This window comes from Drosophila takahashii, chromosome 3L (genome assembly GCF_030179915.1).
Source record: "Drosophila takahashii strain IR98-3 E-12201 chromosome 3L, DtakHiC1v2, whole genome shotgun sequence".
NCBI classification, from domain to species: domain Eukaryota; kingdom Metazoa; phylum Arthropoda; class Insecta; order Diptera; family Drosophilidae; genus Drosophila; species Drosophila takahashii.
Genome location: NC_091680.1, coordinates 9,863,093 through 9,880,075, shown reverse-complemented (window position 1 = coordinate 9,880,075; position 16,983 = coordinate 9,863,093). Strand labels below are relative to the sequence as shown.

At 41.0% G+C, this 16,983-nt stretch overlaps 4 protein-coding genes across 4 annotated transcripts; 2 read left to right on the top strand and 2 right to left on the bottom strand.

Moving 5' to 3' along the window:
• Nucleotides 1-767: 767 nt before the first annotated feature.
• On the bottom strand, nucleotides 768-9,817 carry Mipp1 (Multiple inositol polyphosphate phosphatase 1). The gene is made up of 6 exons (XM_017144400.3): nucleotides 9,686-9,817; nucleotides 3,322-3,583; nucleotides 2,541-2,777; nucleotides 2,241-2,482; nucleotides 1,718-1,790; nucleotides 768-1,658 (listed from the first exon to the last, which is right to left on the bottom strand). The coding sequence occupies exons 2-6, from the start codon at nucleotides 3,577-3,579 to the stop codon at nucleotides 1,071-1,073; spliced, it is 1,398 nt and encodes a 465-aa protein (XP_016999889.2). The 5' UTR covers nucleotides 3,580-3,583; nucleotides 9,686-9,817; the 3' UTR covers nucleotides 768-1,070.
• Nucleotides 4,468-4,993, top strand: UQCR-6.4L (Ubiquinol-cytochrome c reductase 6.4 kDa subunit-like). The gene is made up of 2 exons (XM_017144402.3): nucleotides 4,468-4,624; nucleotides 4,746-4,993. Exons 1-2 carry the CDS (start codon nucleotides 4,545-4,547, stop codon nucleotides 4,885-4,887), a joined length of 222 nt encoding a protein of 73 aa, XP_016999891.2. The 5' UTR covers nucleotides 4,468-4,544; the 3' UTR covers nucleotides 4,888-4,993.
• Nucleotides 9,818-11,263: 1,446 nt separating the features above from the next.
• Nucleotides 11,264-12,620, top strand: mbf1 (multiprotein bridging factor 1). Its single transcript, XM_017144418.3, has 3 exons — nucleotides 11,264-11,418; nucleotides 11,535-11,658; nucleotides 11,873-12,620. The coding sequence occupies exons 2-3, from the start codon at nucleotides 11,535-11,537 to the stop codon at nucleotides 12,184-12,186; spliced, it is 438 nt and encodes a 145-aa protein (XP_016999907.1). The 5' UTR covers nucleotides 11,264-11,418; the 3' UTR covers nucleotides 12,187-12,620.
• Nucleotides 12,621-13,466: 846 nt separating this feature from the next.
• Nucleotides 13,467-16,826, bottom strand: nxf2 (nuclear RNA export factor 2). Its single transcript, XM_070214416.1, has 8 exons — nucleotides 16,503-16,826; nucleotides 15,999-16,451; nucleotides 15,810-15,947; nucleotides 15,601-15,747; nucleotides 15,400-15,501; nucleotides 14,515-15,337; nucleotides 14,152-14,459; nucleotides 13,467-13,842 (listed from the first exon to the last, which is right to left on the bottom strand). The coding sequence occupies exons 1-8, from the start codon at nucleotides 16,746-16,748 to the stop codon at nucleotides 13,537-13,539; spliced, it is 2,523 nt and encodes an 840-aa protein (XP_070070517.1). The 5' UTR covers nucleotides 16,749-16,826; the 3' UTR covers nucleotides 13,467-13,536.
• Between the last annotated feature and the right edge of the window lie 157 nt (nucleotides 16,827-16,983).

The window sequence follows — 16,983 nt, the reverse complement described above, 5'->3', positions numbered from 1 at the left end:
AATACCAATACCTATAAAATGTTAAAAAATTATTCTTTTGAGAAATCATTGAATCTAATTGACTTTAATTCTAGTGACGTAGGATATCTTGGTCCGTATATTGTGCAACAGGACATATTTATTATTTGTCACTATTTGTTGAGAGGACACACACACACCTCCTCTTTGAGTAATTTAAAATCACTGAGGAAACAATTGAAGTTGGCAGTTTTCTAACCGATTTAAGCACACGACGACGCGACCGCAGAATGTTTGAAATGAACTGAAAATCGTGCTTAAATACTTATTCCCAGTTCCTTATCGATGTTCCCGCCTCTTTCCCCCAGCGTCATTGTTTCTTTATCTCAACCAGAGCTTTATCCCTCCTTCCCGTCCAGCTGGTCAATTATTATTACGTGGACGGCGGTCCACGTAGTGACGAATCGCTTTGGAAGAGGGTGTTAAGTAGGAACTTAAGAATATATTCCCGTCAATGGAAAAGCCAATAAGATAATCCGAATGATCTGCCCTTTGTATACTGCAAAGCTTCGATACTTTTTTTTAAAAGATAAAACCTTTGCAAAAATTTAAAGGTTCTTGTGCTAATAACTCCGTTTAAAAACCCTGATATTAGCCGCCCACAATACCGAACCGCCTTTAATAAAAGACAGTTCTATAAATACGCCACCTAGCTCTTGTTTACATAACTTGCGAGTTCTACATGCATTTTACACACTGCTTAGTAAGCAGTTATATTGGCGCCAATTCAGTAGAAATTCAAAACATAGTCACAATTTAAATACTCATTTTATTTAGTTAATATAAAGCTATTTCTGACTGCAGCGCTGTCAAGGTTCGTTAAGCGTTTAGAAAAATCGTGAAGTTGAATATTTCGGTGTCTGGGTGTGTTTCTCGTGTTGTGTAGTTGCTCGACTGTGTGAAGTTTTTGTGCTTTTTGCTGGATTAAAAGTAGAAAATCTAAATCGAAAAATACTTGACTGACTGATCCGCCGAGGCGAGGCTAGGCGGCCCACCATTTGGTACGAACTTTGTTTTGTACATTACAAATTAAGAGCTATTCCTATCGAAAGTTAGTGCATTAAGTAGACCAGAATGGCGGCGGCCAGGAGTCCAGTAATTCCGGATCTTAGCGCCGCAGCTCCGCCCGCCCGGCAGTAATAGTCGGCGCAGTCCGCCTCCGAAATGGTCTTGTACTTCTCAAGGACATCGGACCACTTGCACAGGCCCACGTTGCACCAGTCCAGCTGGACGGCCTGCTGGTTGAGGAAGAAGATCACCTTCTCGCGATCCAACTCGGCGGGGCAGGTGTACTTCACCGCCACGAAGTTGCTGGCAAACGGATCGATGAGGCTGCTCTTCCAGCGACGGCTGCTCAAACTGTCGTAGTTATCGGCCCTCAGTTTGATGTCGTCCTTCTGAATGCCCAGCGCTGTGATCAAAGTGAGGAGACCCGTGGAGTGGCCGAAATGGGCCACCACATGAGGCGAAACGGGGTTGCTCAGGTGGGTGAGCAGGTCCTGCACCAGGCGGCAGTTGAGGTGTGCGTTTTCCGGGAACCCGTAACCCGATCCGTAGTAGTACTTCAGATCCTCCAGGTACTCGAAGACGGTTACCTGCTCCGGCAAGAAGGCACCGCACCAGACGCTCACGCGGTCCACCTGGAATTTTAATTAGCCAATTAATATAAATAATATAATATCTTCTGGGAACCACTTACATTCCAAGCCTGTTCGTAGCGACACATATCGTACATCAGCTTGATGTCCTCCTCAGGAAGGGTGTACTTGAAACTGTTGATGAAAAGGGGGTTTTTATTAAACATAAGTAATTATTAAACTTAGCTTACAACGGCGGCAATCGCACTTAGAGTGATATTTTTTTCGCTTACAAGTAATGATTATTCCTGATACATATTTATAAAACTCATAAATAATGATTATTCCTGTGTTTTTTGAATATCGCTTATAATGATTACGGTCCCTGATAATTAATTAAAAATAAAACCGATATGTGCAGGTACATTTGATATTCTTCCAAGATAAAGTTATTCATATCATTTTGACATGATGTAAATCTTATTTTACATGATGTGCTCAAAAAATACTAAATTTGGTATTTTTTTATTAGTATATTTACCATTTTTAAGAAATCACTGATATGATAAAATATCTTATTGATATGTTTCAATCATGAATTTGACATTAATCATATCGGCTTTATATTTTATCTTTTCAACTTACCCCAATCGCGTGGAGATGTCCACCAAGGTGTCGTTATAGAGTTTAGTCTGATGAAACTTCTGGTACTCAGAACCTTCGCCCTTGTAGTTCACATCCTTGAACGATGTACAATAGTCATAGGGACGGAGCAGCAGATCCTGCTGGGGGATCTCGACGGGATGGGCGGCATTGAGAGATCCGAAGAGACCTTCGGCGAAGGCCTTGAAACTTTCTGTGGTGCGCTGGGTGTCTGTGTGACGGAACTGGGGGAGATTATCAATATTATTATCATCTATTTGCAATTGATAAAATAAAACCCACCTGGTAATAGGTATCGTTGAAGGTGGGGGGCAGCACACTGGGGTAGTAGCGCTGATACAGCTTGGCCGTGCCCCTGAGATCCTCGTAGCCCTGGGCGGTCAGGTACTCCTCCATGTCGGGCGTTATGCTGCTGTTCCATTTCCAAAACTTGATGGCAATCAAATCCGTCTGGCACAGCGCATCCGTTTCCGGCTTAGTCCTATCCACTTGATAGTTCTTTACGATGAGATCGCGCAGCTAAAAATTGACGAAACATTTTATGACAAATTCAGTAAATTCATAAAATCAATCCCCCTCTAATATTAGGTAAATAATAATAATGCTACTTTGCCTGAATACAAATGATGTATTTGTGGCAAATGTAAGGTCGTAAATTCGAATAGCCTATAGCTCATATGTGTTTGAAATAAACCGCTTCCTAAATAAGCAGTTTGTCTATTAATGAGTGGCTGTTTTGTAATAAACAAGCTCTTTAAAGATTTCAAGGGAATACTTTTAGATTTCGCTTTTTGTTTGACATATTCTAAAATATTATGTTCGGAAATATTGAAGATGTTAAGAATAAACAATATTTTTCTTTATTTACTTCTAGTTTCAGATCACACACAAAAATATTAACCATATTTAAAAATGGATTATTTTTTTTTTATTAAACATTAAGTGAAATTCAATAAAAATGGCTGCGTATTTATTCTAGAGACAAAAAAATAATCATAATTAACTGCAAATTGGTATTAAACTCAATGCCTTTAGACCTATAAGTATCTATAGAAGCACTCACCTCTGCCACCCTGGAGGCCTTATTGATCATGCTCTTCTTGGGCAGCCGCGTGCCGTGCCTGTGGAAGATCCACATCTTCTGGGCCTGACACCCGGGTACCAGGTACTGCCTCTCGATGTCCGAGCCCTTGACGATCTGGTAGGCGGTCTTCGAGGAGAACTGGCGGGTCTGGGGACGATCGGTGTCCCTGCTGAAGCAGTAGTCATCGTCTTGGGCGATGGCCACCAGTGGCAGCAGCAGGAAAATCAGCAGGCGCATAGCTCTAAGGAAATTCAGGGCGGAAAAGAAGATGGAGATGGTCAGGTGGGAGGCAGAAAAAGGGTTGTTCGAACATTTAACTGGCCCAGCCTTCGGTTGGGCGCATATCCTTGAACTGTCGTCCTGTCCAACTGGCTGTGGCTATGGCTGTGGCTATGGCTATGACTGCCCTAATGGACACGACGAGTGTCATATGAGGAGGCCACCTGGAAACCACCCAACTCAGACAGTGGAAAGGTGTGGCATTTAAATTGCTTCGCTGGCGTCTGGCAAGGAACTTGGCAAGACAATCTGGGAGGGGCTCCACAGAATCGAATCGAATGGAAATCCAGTCGGAGTTCGGAGGAAATGCCAGCACACACGCACCCACACTCGAAGAAAATCAATCCTTTAAACTTAAAACCATAATTTTGTATAAATATCTTAAGATGCATACCAAAAATTATAATTAAGAAATTACATCACTTGGAAAGTAAACAGTTTTCCTCTTGTGCAACCCATTTCAGTCTGAACGATTGCCCAAAGAGTTAACTTTTATTTTTCTGAGTGTCCTAAAACCTCCGCGAAAACTAACCTAACTCTGGCCCTGAAAATTAGGCTAATGATTTTCGGTTGGCCCCGCTGACAAATTGCTGCAGTTCTAGTCCACCACGTGGCTTTTAGTCATCAACCCATGTCCATCAACCGACCTCCAACCCTTGAGTCCACCTTCACACTCCCTCCTCAATTAGGTCAGGCCAACAAGTCGGGATTGCTCATAGATTGCTCATAAAAGATTGTAATGTTTCAATTTAAGACCCGCATCGGACTTTAATTAATCAATCCCTTTGGTAGGGAATTCCGATGGGATTACAATAGCTCATTAACAGCATGTAATCTGAATTTTGAGTGACAAGCTGGCGCGACACTTTACTTCGAAAATTCAATTCCAAAAGGGAGTTTCTTTCAGATAAATAAAAATCAAAATGAGTTTGAAAAAGAAAGTGTGCGGTCTGTGGTGCAAGCACAAGCCTTCGAACAACCAAAAAGCATTGGCCTTAGCCTTGTAAGTGTGAAGATAACGAAAAAGTACAGCACCCATTAAAGTTAGCCAGAGTTGCATGCGAACAGGGTGGCCATGCTGACTAAAAAAGCAACTCTAATTTATTATTTGTTTATGTCCACAGTATGCCATCAGCTGCAACCTTCGGACTGGCTGCAGCTTTGGCTGTTGTTTACTATACCGATTGGAAAGTAATTGCCGGATGGATTCCCCTATACAACACCAAATTTCCGAAGCCCGAAGATCCAAAGAAAGCGAAGAAATAAGAGATGCATCACTTATTTTTAGGCTCTGTGATTGAACAAATTCGAACCCTGAAGATCGTGCCTTTTCTCAAAATATAATTCAAATAAACGTTTTTACTGGCATTCAGTATTTTCTTTGCAGGCCTTTTGCGGTTTAATGTTGCTTGCATTTCGGAAATGCATTTGGTGGAACACGCTTCCAAAATAAATAAATGCTCTGCCAGTCAAAACACAAGCCGAAAGAACAACAAATAAATGGTTGCCACAGCACCAGAAATAGATGAACCGAAAATTTACCCAAAAAGCCCCTTAATCCAAAAAACTACAACTTGGAAACAAATTTTGGGGATTTCTGTTTACAATTTCGCCCCCATTGATCGCTGGTAAATGCAGTTGGGCAACCTGTTGCCCATGTAGATGGTATGGCAAATAAATAAATATAATGGATATGTGATACAGCTACACGGAAAGAAAATAATTTAATTTAAAATAAACTATTATATAATTGTAGCTGATATTTCATCTCAAGAACTTTAAAGCTATAATATATACAAGATATTATTTCTATGAACTGTTAGAATGTCTTCAAGATATCTACAAATGTATGTTTTTCTTTTTTGATAATTTATTTTTAATATTTTCTCTCTGTGCACCTGTGACGTCAGTGGCATAGCATTGACAGCTGCAATTAGCTTGTGAAATTTCCCATTACACATCCCATGTGCGGAAGGCCAAAAAGCGATCTGACACACGCATCTAATTCAGCTGCCTCCACTGCCATCTTTGCATTTTCAAGTGCAAATAATTGCCACACATTCACATGGCATCCCATCCCATTCCATCCATCGGATTGGTTGCACTTTTCTAGCGCTCCAAAGTCGCCCCGATATTCTATATACGATCCGATGCGCGATCTGCGATCTGAGACCCCCTCCTTAGGCACTCCCCTAATCAATTGAATGCCCCTCCTTTGTTTGCATTTTTAGCCCATTCCATTCCATCGGCATTTTTCTAGTTTTGTGTTTTCTCAATGCGAAATTAAAATTCCAATTTTGCTGCCATCTCGTGTTTATTTAGCTGGCTTTTATGAACTGGGGAGGCAAATTGCTCCAGCTTTTTAGCCCACTCTCCTCCCTCTCCATTTGTTAAACAGATTCGCCAACTTGGAAAACTAATTTAATCTGTGAATAATATTTATTATACGATATTTGTTTGATTTTCCTATAAAAGTGTGCGTGACATTTGACTAATTTGCCTGATTGTGTTTAGCTATTATACTTATATTATACACGGAAAAATAACGTGATTATTTTGAGTGAGATTATTTAAATCAATATTATTTTTATGATCTTTAAAAATATGAATATTTGTTTCTGTGTACCCTTTTCCTTTCAATAAATTCCTAGTTTTTATATTTCTAAGAGATCTGCCCTCGTGCTGGTTTCATTTGTGGGTTTCGGTTTTTTTAGAGCATAGCATAAATCAAAACCAGAAACTTATTTTCAGTCGGCCGTTTTTCTGCTGTTTCCACTTTGCTTAATTTATTGATGTGTTTTTCTATTTTTTGTTTTGGGCATTCTGCAACAAAAGTCATTGCCACTGGACCAAAATCCAATTCATCATTTCACCAATTGATTTTTCCAGCACAAACTGATCGATCTGGGATCGTTGAACTTTTACGGGGAATTTAAATAATTTCGATTACGAAACAGTTCGAATATATAGAGCAATGATTGCGCAGAGATACTTGCATCAATTGCTGGTCAAGTTAATTGATTACACACGCAAACAGCTGGCGGGAGATTTTCTGAGCGTTTTGTTAGCGTTTTTCACAGCTGCCCGCGAATATTGTCGCTTAAAAAAATGTACACAAAGAACATTTAAAATCTAAAAACTACCGTGCATATTAATTAGCATATGTGTGCAAATGAGTGGCAGGAGGAGAGCGAGCGAATGCCAGGTCGACCAATTATCGTAATGATGCTCAAGCGCAATTCACTTAAAATCCCCGACACGTCCCCGGATAATGGGGCATATATCATACCCGCCATATAAACCGAGATATTACATATTTATGGCGAGTCTTGGGCGACCGGAACATCCATGTTGCGAGCATAACATAAACCACTGGGACATAGAAAGATATCTAGTTAATATGCAGACGTCGAATTTCTCCGGGAAGCCGGCGTTGGAAACCCCGGATAATTCTGGGCCTGCCTTGGGGAATCTTTAATTAAAAGCGATACCCGAAAATTGCCTGGGAACATTAAGTATTTAATTTATCACTTGGGGCCCCAAGGCGACCTTCCCCATTACATGTCCGCTGGATGGGATCTCGTCTGGCCTGTGTTTGTTTGGAAATTTTGTAAAATATGCCGCCTGCTTGACCTCAGAGTGACAAGTGCGACGGGGGGGAGGGGTGGAGAGACGTCTTGGAATTTTGAAAGAGTTTCCAAAAGTATTTTTAGGGATAGTTCTTTGGCAGGCGGAATATCTGACGTCGCTCGAAAATAGAATTGCTTCATTTCTAATGATATATTAACTAATGCCCATTAAAAACCAAGACTATTTTCGTCGGCAAACAGGAAAGGAACTTGAAGAGAATGGAAAGTGTTTCGGTTAAGGTTAGGTGGGCAGCGGCGAATGCCAAAATCATTTTGGCACCGTATCAAGAGTGAAAAACTTTTGACAAATTCTGCAATTTATTTGAGGCGAGTGGGGAAATTCTCGAGCGTAAGTGATCGTGAGAATTCTCCCTCGCGCTCTCTCAAGCGACTTTTATCGCTAATAAAAATGCCAACAATAGTATAACTTATTTACATAACGTAATAGTGCTCAGCTCTATATATTTATTGAAAAGCTTGTAAATAAAAATTGTGCAACTTAGTTGAAGCGATTAAAAGGGAAACTAAGCTATACTATGTACTGAATTTTTCAAGAGCAAACAAAGAGCGAAAGAAAAACATCGTCCGGAAATCGTAAAAAAAATAAACACATGCCCGAAATTAACAAAAATACCTCTTTAATATACTTAATCCTATTTAAAATATGTTTTTCTGCTTCGGATTAAAATAGCTTTTAAACATATAAATGATTTATATGATTTTAGAGAGAAACCTGTTTAATATTTTATAGCCTTTTAAATTAATGATAATAATTTAATTTTATTTAATTTTTTCTTGTTAAATTAGTTGTGGGATCTTGAGATATAAGAATCCAAACAAATCCCTCCATATTTTCCCCTTGAAAGGGCCAAACAATTACGTACAACTTGTGCAACTTGGCTAAATCGATTTCAAGGGAGGGCAGATGGAAAAACAGTGCTATGGAAACGAACAACCGAATTTTCCGAGAGCAAGTGATCGTGGGTAAGAAAAACGCTAAGAGGGAAAACAAGTTAGAGTCAATGTTCGTTGGCCTAAAACCGGTTCTCAACCGAATGTTTGTGTTTTGCCCAGGTTGGTAGGTAGTTGGCCCACATAATGGACTGAGACCCACTCACCCACGCCCCTCAGGTAGCCGCAAATGGCCCAGAGCATCGGCTATTGAAGCCGTCAACATAATCGGACAGCAAAAACAGCCGGGAATTCCGAATATTTTCTAGGGCTTAGCCCCAGAAGTTCGAGATTCAAATGGGAGTGAGGGTATGAAAATAAATTAAATATTTAATGTGTCCCCAAAGTCTTTGGAGCGGGTGGCATGGCGTGTCCAGGTGGGAGTCGCGTGCCCAGGGACCAGCTAATAAATCTGGTAATCCCCCAAAGGAGTTGGGAATCGGGAGGCGTCGAAAAGGAGCAACTACAAGACACTTGTGTCAACTATTTGTTTGCGTAATTTGTTTATCTCTGCGCTGCTTTCCATTTTAATTGCACGAACTTAGATTAATCTCCACGTGCGCCGGAGACTTAATTATTTTAAGCGCACTTTTCAAAACGCGTGCAAAACGCACTCGGCTCATTTGAATCACTCAGGTGATGCGAACCTCGGCCACCTGCTAATTTGATTGCCCAGCCAACGAAACGCGATTTGGCCACAAATTCTGGCACAAAAAAGATTTGCTTTTGGCCTAGAACGTTGAACCTCTCGTAGGGTTCGCTACACTAAGACAAATAATCTTTAAGAACAAGTTTAACAATTGTTGTGGGGACTAAAATATAAAAACTAAAAGTACTTGTATCAAAAAGGAAAGTTTTAAAAAATATTTAATTCAAATACTTTAATAAAAAGCTATTTATTTAATATTTTTCTCAGTGTTTACCTACTCCAGGGCGAATACAAAAATAAAGTCACACGCTGCGTGGAAATGGAGACCGAAGAAAAAAACAAGAAAACAAGCAAAACCCAAGTCGTTCCCAAAACTGATTAATGTAGCCACCTCAAGTTTCCAGCCGTTTTCATTCATATGCAAAATGTCGAATGGTAACAATTTAATACTATATTATTTCGCTGAGCTCATCACGAAATCGGTAAGAAAAAACTAAAAACAAAAATACGTTATTTGTTTAGCCGTTATACAACAATTATAGATGACCGCCGAACAGGTTCCCCCAAGTGGGTTCCATCTACATATCTGCGACTGAGAATTACGAAAATAAACACAAACCGCAGGTGCAACTGGGAAATATCTGGGATTGATAGGTAGACTCAGTCTAATGGTTCAATTAAGTGCTCTGTAATTGCCAGTGCCAAAACGATCGCTTGAATTTCTTGGCGCAATTTATGAGAATTTTACTCAAATGACTAATGCATCACAAATTGTGTGAATTATGCTAATATTTTGGCATAATTTGTTGGAATGCACACACATACACGCACGCACCTATTTGGATAATTTAAATGCACTGGTTAAATAATTGAAGTTGGGCAGTTTTAACCAATTCAGGGGACTTTAACCGCTGACAACGACGCGACGAAATTGGGCGACTTTAACCGCTGACGTTTGAAATGAAACTGAGGAAATCGCGCCGAAACCGCCTCCGAAGTTAACAGCAAATGTTAAATCTAACAGCGAGCCACAAAATGGTTCCCACAACGTGTGGAACGCAACTGCAAGCAATATTTGATGACTGATAAGACTTTACAATTTGTAAACAATTTGCGTGGGTGAAAAATCTCAGGTGAGATGGAGATAACAGCATGTCTTTAACTGAAGTTATAGATAAGCAGGAGAAAAAGGAAAAAATTATAATACTAGGAAAATTTGGTCTACATTTAACTGATCTGCGCTATAAAATGTACATACAAACTGAGATCACAGAATAACAAGTTTTAAATAGTTTTTTAAAAAGGTTTATTTATTAAAAATTCCTTAAAACAGACTGCATAAAAACATTGAAAATAAATCTTTTTTCAAACTTATATGTTAAAATGATTAAATTAGCATTAACCATTAAGAGTAATTATAATTATTATTATTATTAATAATTATCATTATTATAAATATTATTTTTATTGAATTAAAATGAAAATAATTTTACTTATTTATTATTTTATTAACAGCAGAACACAAACCTTATCAACTTTGCTTGTTTATTGAAAATGTTAAAATATACTTTATACTTATTATAGTAAGTAAGAACCTTTTGTTTTGTAAAGTAGTTGTTTTGATTTGAGTTGGGGTACTCATAGCGTATCTAACAATAGATGGCCACCAAAGTCCACTCCACTGAGACAGACGTTCAAGTTTACTAATCACATTTGCCTGATAACAGCGAAATCTACAAGGAACAGGCGATCCTTAGTATAGATTTCGCTGGAAATATCATCGAAGTTTTCCTTGCCGCAGATAAGTAATTGGCGCAGAACTGTTTTTGTGTTAAGATTAGAGCCTAAAACGATAAGCAGATGACATTCTCAAGAGCTGGCGATCAATTATTGGCATTTAAACGTCGTAATCGTACTCATGACGTTATTCAAGGATTTATTTGCGTCATTTCGCTGGGGCTTAATCGATTAAAAGAATGGGCGTTACGAATTGTCTAAACTTTTCAAAAAGCCCTCACCACCTGCACTAGTTATCGCAGTTCTAAATTATCAAGTACTTATAGGAACTTAGGTAAAATCACACTAATGCTTAAATTGACAACAAATTTAGTTGTTATGTATATATATTAAATGCCCAATAAACCATACCTCATTTTCTTGTTTTAAAGATTTTGTGTTGTCTGTGGAGTATGTTGATTCCAATTGAATTGTATTCGAAATACATATGTATAGATGTATCTATACTAACTAGAAAACAATTATTATGACATAATTTGTTTAATAATCAGCTTTTAGCTTGTTTTAATAAAATAACGGAAACTATTTGTTTCTTTTTTGAAGTTCTCTACATCTATTCTACAGCTTAGCCAGGACCGAAACCAATTCGTACGTCTATCGTTGACTCGCACATGCGCTGGAACCACTAGCAACTGTCAATGCGACAGTGTTCATCAACAACAGCTGTTCATCCATGCGATGAATTAATACAAAAAAAAAGAAGAGATAGTTCTGGAATTTCGTAGTTTTAATTAATTTTAAAAGCAGATTTAGCAAAGCAAAGCAGCCAATGTAAGTCTCCTCAAAGTGGGCAGTCTACGAGGCGCTCGGTTCGACAGGGTTCACTCATTAATTCCCCATTTTTCCGCCTCCCCCACAAATCGGTGCTCGGCGAAACAACGAAAAAGATGTCGGACTGGGACTCTGTGACCGTTTTGCGGAAGAAGGCACCCAAATCGTCGACCCTGAAGACGGAATCGGCGGTGAATCAGGCGCGGCGTCAAGGAGTCGCCGTGGACACGCAACAGAAATGTGAGCGCCGGTTTTTATAAGGGAACTCCTGACCCCCCTGAACAGATGGCCCCCCCTTGCGACCACACCACTGTCTTCGTCTAACCTACAATCACCTCCTGCTGCATTGCGTGGCATTTGTTTTGTTATTTGTGTCAACGCTGCGTTGATTTCACAATTGCATTGAAACTTTAGTAAGCCCTCTGTAGTAAAAACCCCTAATTTCCACCCACAGATGGTGCTGGCACCAATAAGCAGCATGTGACCACCAAGAACACTGCCAAGTTGGACCGCGAAACCGAGGAGCTGCGCCACGACAAGATCCCCCTCGACGTGGGCAAGCTCATCCAGCAGGGACGCCAGGGCAAGGGGCTCAGCCAGAAGGATCTGGCCACCAAGATCTGCGAGAAGCAGCAGGTGGTCACGGACTACGAGGCAGGACGCGGCATACCAAACAATCTGATTCTGGGCAAGATGGAGCGTGTCCTGGGCATGAAGCTGCGCGGCAAGGAGCGCGGCCAGCCACTGGTGCCTCCCGGTAAGAAGTGAGACGATGCTGCCGCGTCTGCCGCCGTAGCCAGTGGCAGTAGGAGCCACCAACACCAGGACTCTGGAGGCTGGAGCACTGTGAGCGGCAGACGCAAATGAAGCATTATCGGGAGGCTGGAGAACCAAATCAAATCGGGTACTACAGCAGCAGCACAGAAACATAGAACCGAAGATCTAATCACCACTATGAGCGCAACTCTTTGTCCAAGCAAAATGGTTTGCTTGCCAATCTTTTTACCGATAAATTAACCATTGTAATTACCCAAAATACACACCCACACACACTACACACAACAAGGAAACGCAACACTATCTGATATTAACGCGCTCATAGCTTGGACATGTGTTACCTTCGTTCATTTTGGCATTAGAGTTTGTTTTGAAACTTGATCTAAGTTATGCAATTAAAACCAAGACATGAAAAGCATGGAAAACACTCGAATTTCTTTCAATCTTCTTCAAATCACCCAATCAGCCATACTCGAAATTTGCATGAACCATGAAATTTGCATTACCATCCAGCTAAAAACACACATTTAATGATAAATGATATATATGCAAATTCTTAGAGCTTAGTCGGACTTTCCCTCTTTTTGTAATTTATCGTGTAAGGGTCTCGAACTGTGTGCGTTTACTAATGCATTATACATATTATACGAGAAACATATGCTAAATGTATTTAGAAACATTTTCTAGTCTACAGAATATTTAAATATTTAAGCGATGGCATTTTCTCGATGTTTATTTGTTTTCCACTGCCCAAAATCCCATTACCACGCAGCTCCGGATTGCGAAAATCGGAGATATACGATTAAAGCCCCATTAATATGCGGCAAAGAGAGACTTCTTTTGACTCGTAATTATCAAATAAATGTTTTCGGCCATCTAAATAACATTTTTAATGGTACTCCAAGGCAGTTTTATTGGGAAGTCGCAATATGTTAGACGAGTTGTGGTTTTAATTGATGATTAATGGGCAAAATATTCAGATAGTGTACAATTTCAACCAAATATTTGCAGTACTAACACAAATTAGACACCAATTTTATAGCTTCGCAATGACGAGATCGAATGCATAAAATTATACAGAATTGAAACCATAGGGGATCATGTTGTCCTGCTGAACGCGGTTTGAACACGATTTTCTCGCATTTACTTTGGTTTCCATTACAGAAACAGCACTTGAGTGGATACTAATTACCTATAAAACCGATTTTTGGTTTTCCTTTGGCCATAGCATAGTCTACACAACTTTTCTTATGCTGTTTACAATTATAATTAACAGATAGATTCCAATTTCTCACTACATAATAAGGGTTTTGCTGCTTCTTAAGTACCTAAAATTATTTTCTAAGCAAAGGCAAAATCAGGGATCTCTTGGTCTGCATTTTTCTGGACAAACAACTTTAAAGCTCGCTCAAAGTCCCAGTCGGCTTGCTCAACAATCGATGTGCACCAGGTGGAAATGAGCCCAGTTACCTCTTGGAACAGGAGCAGTTTGTGGTCCTTGACATCCAGACAGTCCTCTTTCACTGTTCGTTCACTTGGATCCGGATAGTGAACACTAAAGGCGTTTCTAATCATATTTTTCGAGGGACTCGTGATATGTAGGCGCTCATTTGTAATCTTCAGACGGCGAGCTCTTTTACCCAAGCCCTGAAAAGTTTAAAAAAATATTTATCAATCAAATGTGGCTTTAAATCATATTAAAAAAAAATTTTAAATATATCCAGGGTGTATATTATTATTAGACATCGGATTTAAGGTGAAATCGATTTTTTAAATATGATTTGAAGCCACATTTGATTGGTTAAAATTTGTTTACAAAAACCTCAATTAAGTTTTGCCTAAATCTATTTAAAACTTAATAAATAAAATTTTTAAAAAATTAAATGTGGCTTTAAATCGTATTTAAAAACAACGTTTTCACCTACAAACCGATGTTTAATTATTAAGCTCACTTACCAGTCCATCTTCCTCGAACTTGACTACAAACTGCCGGCTGAATCCCAGAAGGAGACCCCCAATCTCCGGCCTGTTGCCGTGGGTCATCTTCATGACCGGCGGCTCATCACGCAGCAAACCGGTCACATAAATAACCGCCATTTTACCATCATAGTGCATTACGTCCGTCTGCAGGGAGTGAAAGTCGTGTGTGACCCTTGGCAGCTGGAACAGAACGCCCAGGATCTCATCAGTGCCAATGTACACGCTATTCGAAGCCCTCGAGAAGTCCTTGTTGTGAAGATTTCGCCCGTGCTTGTTGTACTTAGCTGTGCGTAGAATAATGTGTTATTACAAAGATTATTTAAATAATTAATAACCCACCGATGCGTGGCAAAATCAGGCGGGTTTGGTGATTCTGAACAAGGTGGTAGTTGCAAGTTAGGGTGAAGATCGAGTCGTTGGAGTAATACTTGGCCAGGTCACCGCGCAACTCATCGCTCTCGAATTCCTGCAGATAGTTTTTGAGGAAGACCTGGCCCACCAACTCGTAGGCACCAATGTCGCACAGGAAGTTCTTCTGCATCGACTGACCGGGTTTCGTCTGCAAGTCCACGCCATCCAAGGTGGTCAGCTGCGGAAAGACCTCCTTGACCGCCTGGACATACTCGCTGGGCAGGCTGTAGTTGCGGCAAAGTTGGTTGCCGTGAAGCACCAAAGACTTGAGAGGCAGGTTGCCCAAGAACTTGATCGAATCCAGGTTTAGCAGCCAGTTGTGGCTCAGATCTACGGCCCGAAGGCAGCCCATTTGCGTGAGGACATTCACTTTGTCCACGTGCAGGATCTTATTGCGGCACAATCGAATCTCCGAGCAGGTGGCCATGAATTGCCGCGATGCCACCGACAGAACGTAGCTCAAAATCTTCGCCGAGCTCAGGGACACCACCACGTCCTGCAGGCTCTCGTTGAACTGAAAGCGTTCCAGGTTGAGCAGCCTGTTCTGGGGCACAAAGCACAGCGAGACTGCCTTCTGAATGCACTTCTCCGGATCGAGATGATGTTGCTTGTACGTGCTGACATTCATTCGCAGATGGTAGCGAAAGATCCGATCCGTCGGTAAATCCAACTCCAGATTGCACTTGTTCACCAGGTGTTCAATCTGATCGAAGCAGTTGCGGACGAGAAAAACGTGGTCCGTTTTAATGTACTAAATATAATGGAAGGGATTTGTTAGTTCAGATATAATGGGAAACTGATATGCAAACTCACCTTGTAGTAGCAGGGATAAAACTCGGTGAGAGAGGGATCCAATTTGATGAAGAAAAAATCGAAAAGCACCTCCTTCTCGAATTCGTGTTGGGGATCGGGTATCTATTCGGTAATTTTGGGTTGTGAGTTAGTAAAAACCAAAATCTTAGCCACCATATGGTTCACATATTGAATTCCCGGGAATATCCCAGGTAAACCTACCATAAAGGCATGCCAATCCGGGCTATTTGCAAACCCCTGCAAGTTCCACTTGGTATTGGCATCGATCCGCGCTCCATCGACCTCCAAATCGATCTCCCCTTCCAGCGGCGAAAAGCGCTTGCGCAGCAGGTTAAAGGATTTTCCATCCTAAAGGAAGAGTTATTTATAACCAAATTTAAAAGAAAAATTGTATTTCAATCTAAACTCACCACCAAATTGAAGTTACCCCTCAACGGTTTAATGTTATTCGGAAAGTCCTCACTCTTGCAAATGGGATTATTGTCCAGGAGAAGTTCCCTGGCCCGGAATTGTTCCAGATCGCGACACAAACGATCGGCTGACCTGATCTAGAGATAAACCTTACTAAAGATAATCCCTATAAGAGACCCCCTACTCACCTGGTTGCCCCTTAAATCAAGCAGGGCGTAGTCCACATTGGCGAACAGCGTCAGCGGGCGTATGCTCCGTATGTTGTTATTGGACAAAATGAATCCGTTCACCCGGAATCGTACTAAATCGTTGTTGTGCATCACCTTGCAGACGTGCATCAGGCAACTGGGATTCCCCAGGCTCACCACGATGTTCTTGAACTCCGGATGGGCGCTGAAATTGCTCAGATCCAGAAGATTGTCCACGCCATCTCTTTGGACCAGGCTTTTCATCAGCCTGTCGATCACACAGGAGATGCGGAGCATCGGGGATATCTGGTTCGTTCGGTACTTTGCCACGCCCAGCTGGACGCTGATGGGTATGGGGATGCGGTTCACGCTGATGGTCAGTCGCTGATTGAAGAGATTGTCGATGGCATCCTTGCAGTTCCTCACCAGCATGCTATCCGCACGGGAACCAGCCTAAAAGTAAGGCAAGGATGAGTTAAAGCCCCGCGTAAAGGAGCTACCCACCTGGTAGCAGACTGGAAAGAAGTCCGCCTTGTCCACCGCCTGGTACAGGCCATCCATAATCATCTGCATTTGATCCGCCGCGAAGTTCAGGTTATTGCGATGGTGCACAGTGATCTCGCTCCAGTGGCTGCCCGGAACACGATCTTCGTAGCTGCTGCAGTTGCTGAAGATCTTCGAATCCGGATAGTCCAGCTGGATGGGCGCCGAGCCATCGCCAAAGTCCAGCACTCTTATCTTGGCTGGCATTGCAGGGGAGGATTACTGGCTTGTCTTTTTAAATCTTACGCCAAAATAAATAAATGTCAAAAAAAAAAACACCAAGAGGGTAGTGTTGGAAAATGCCGGTGGCGGTTTCAAAAGTTTCTTTCCAGATTTGGTTTTTATATTCGGCTATGGTGATATTTTTGATACCCTTCGTGTAAAGGGTATTGGGCAGGCACAGGTTAAAACTTATAATTTCGAATCTATTTTTTTTACTGCC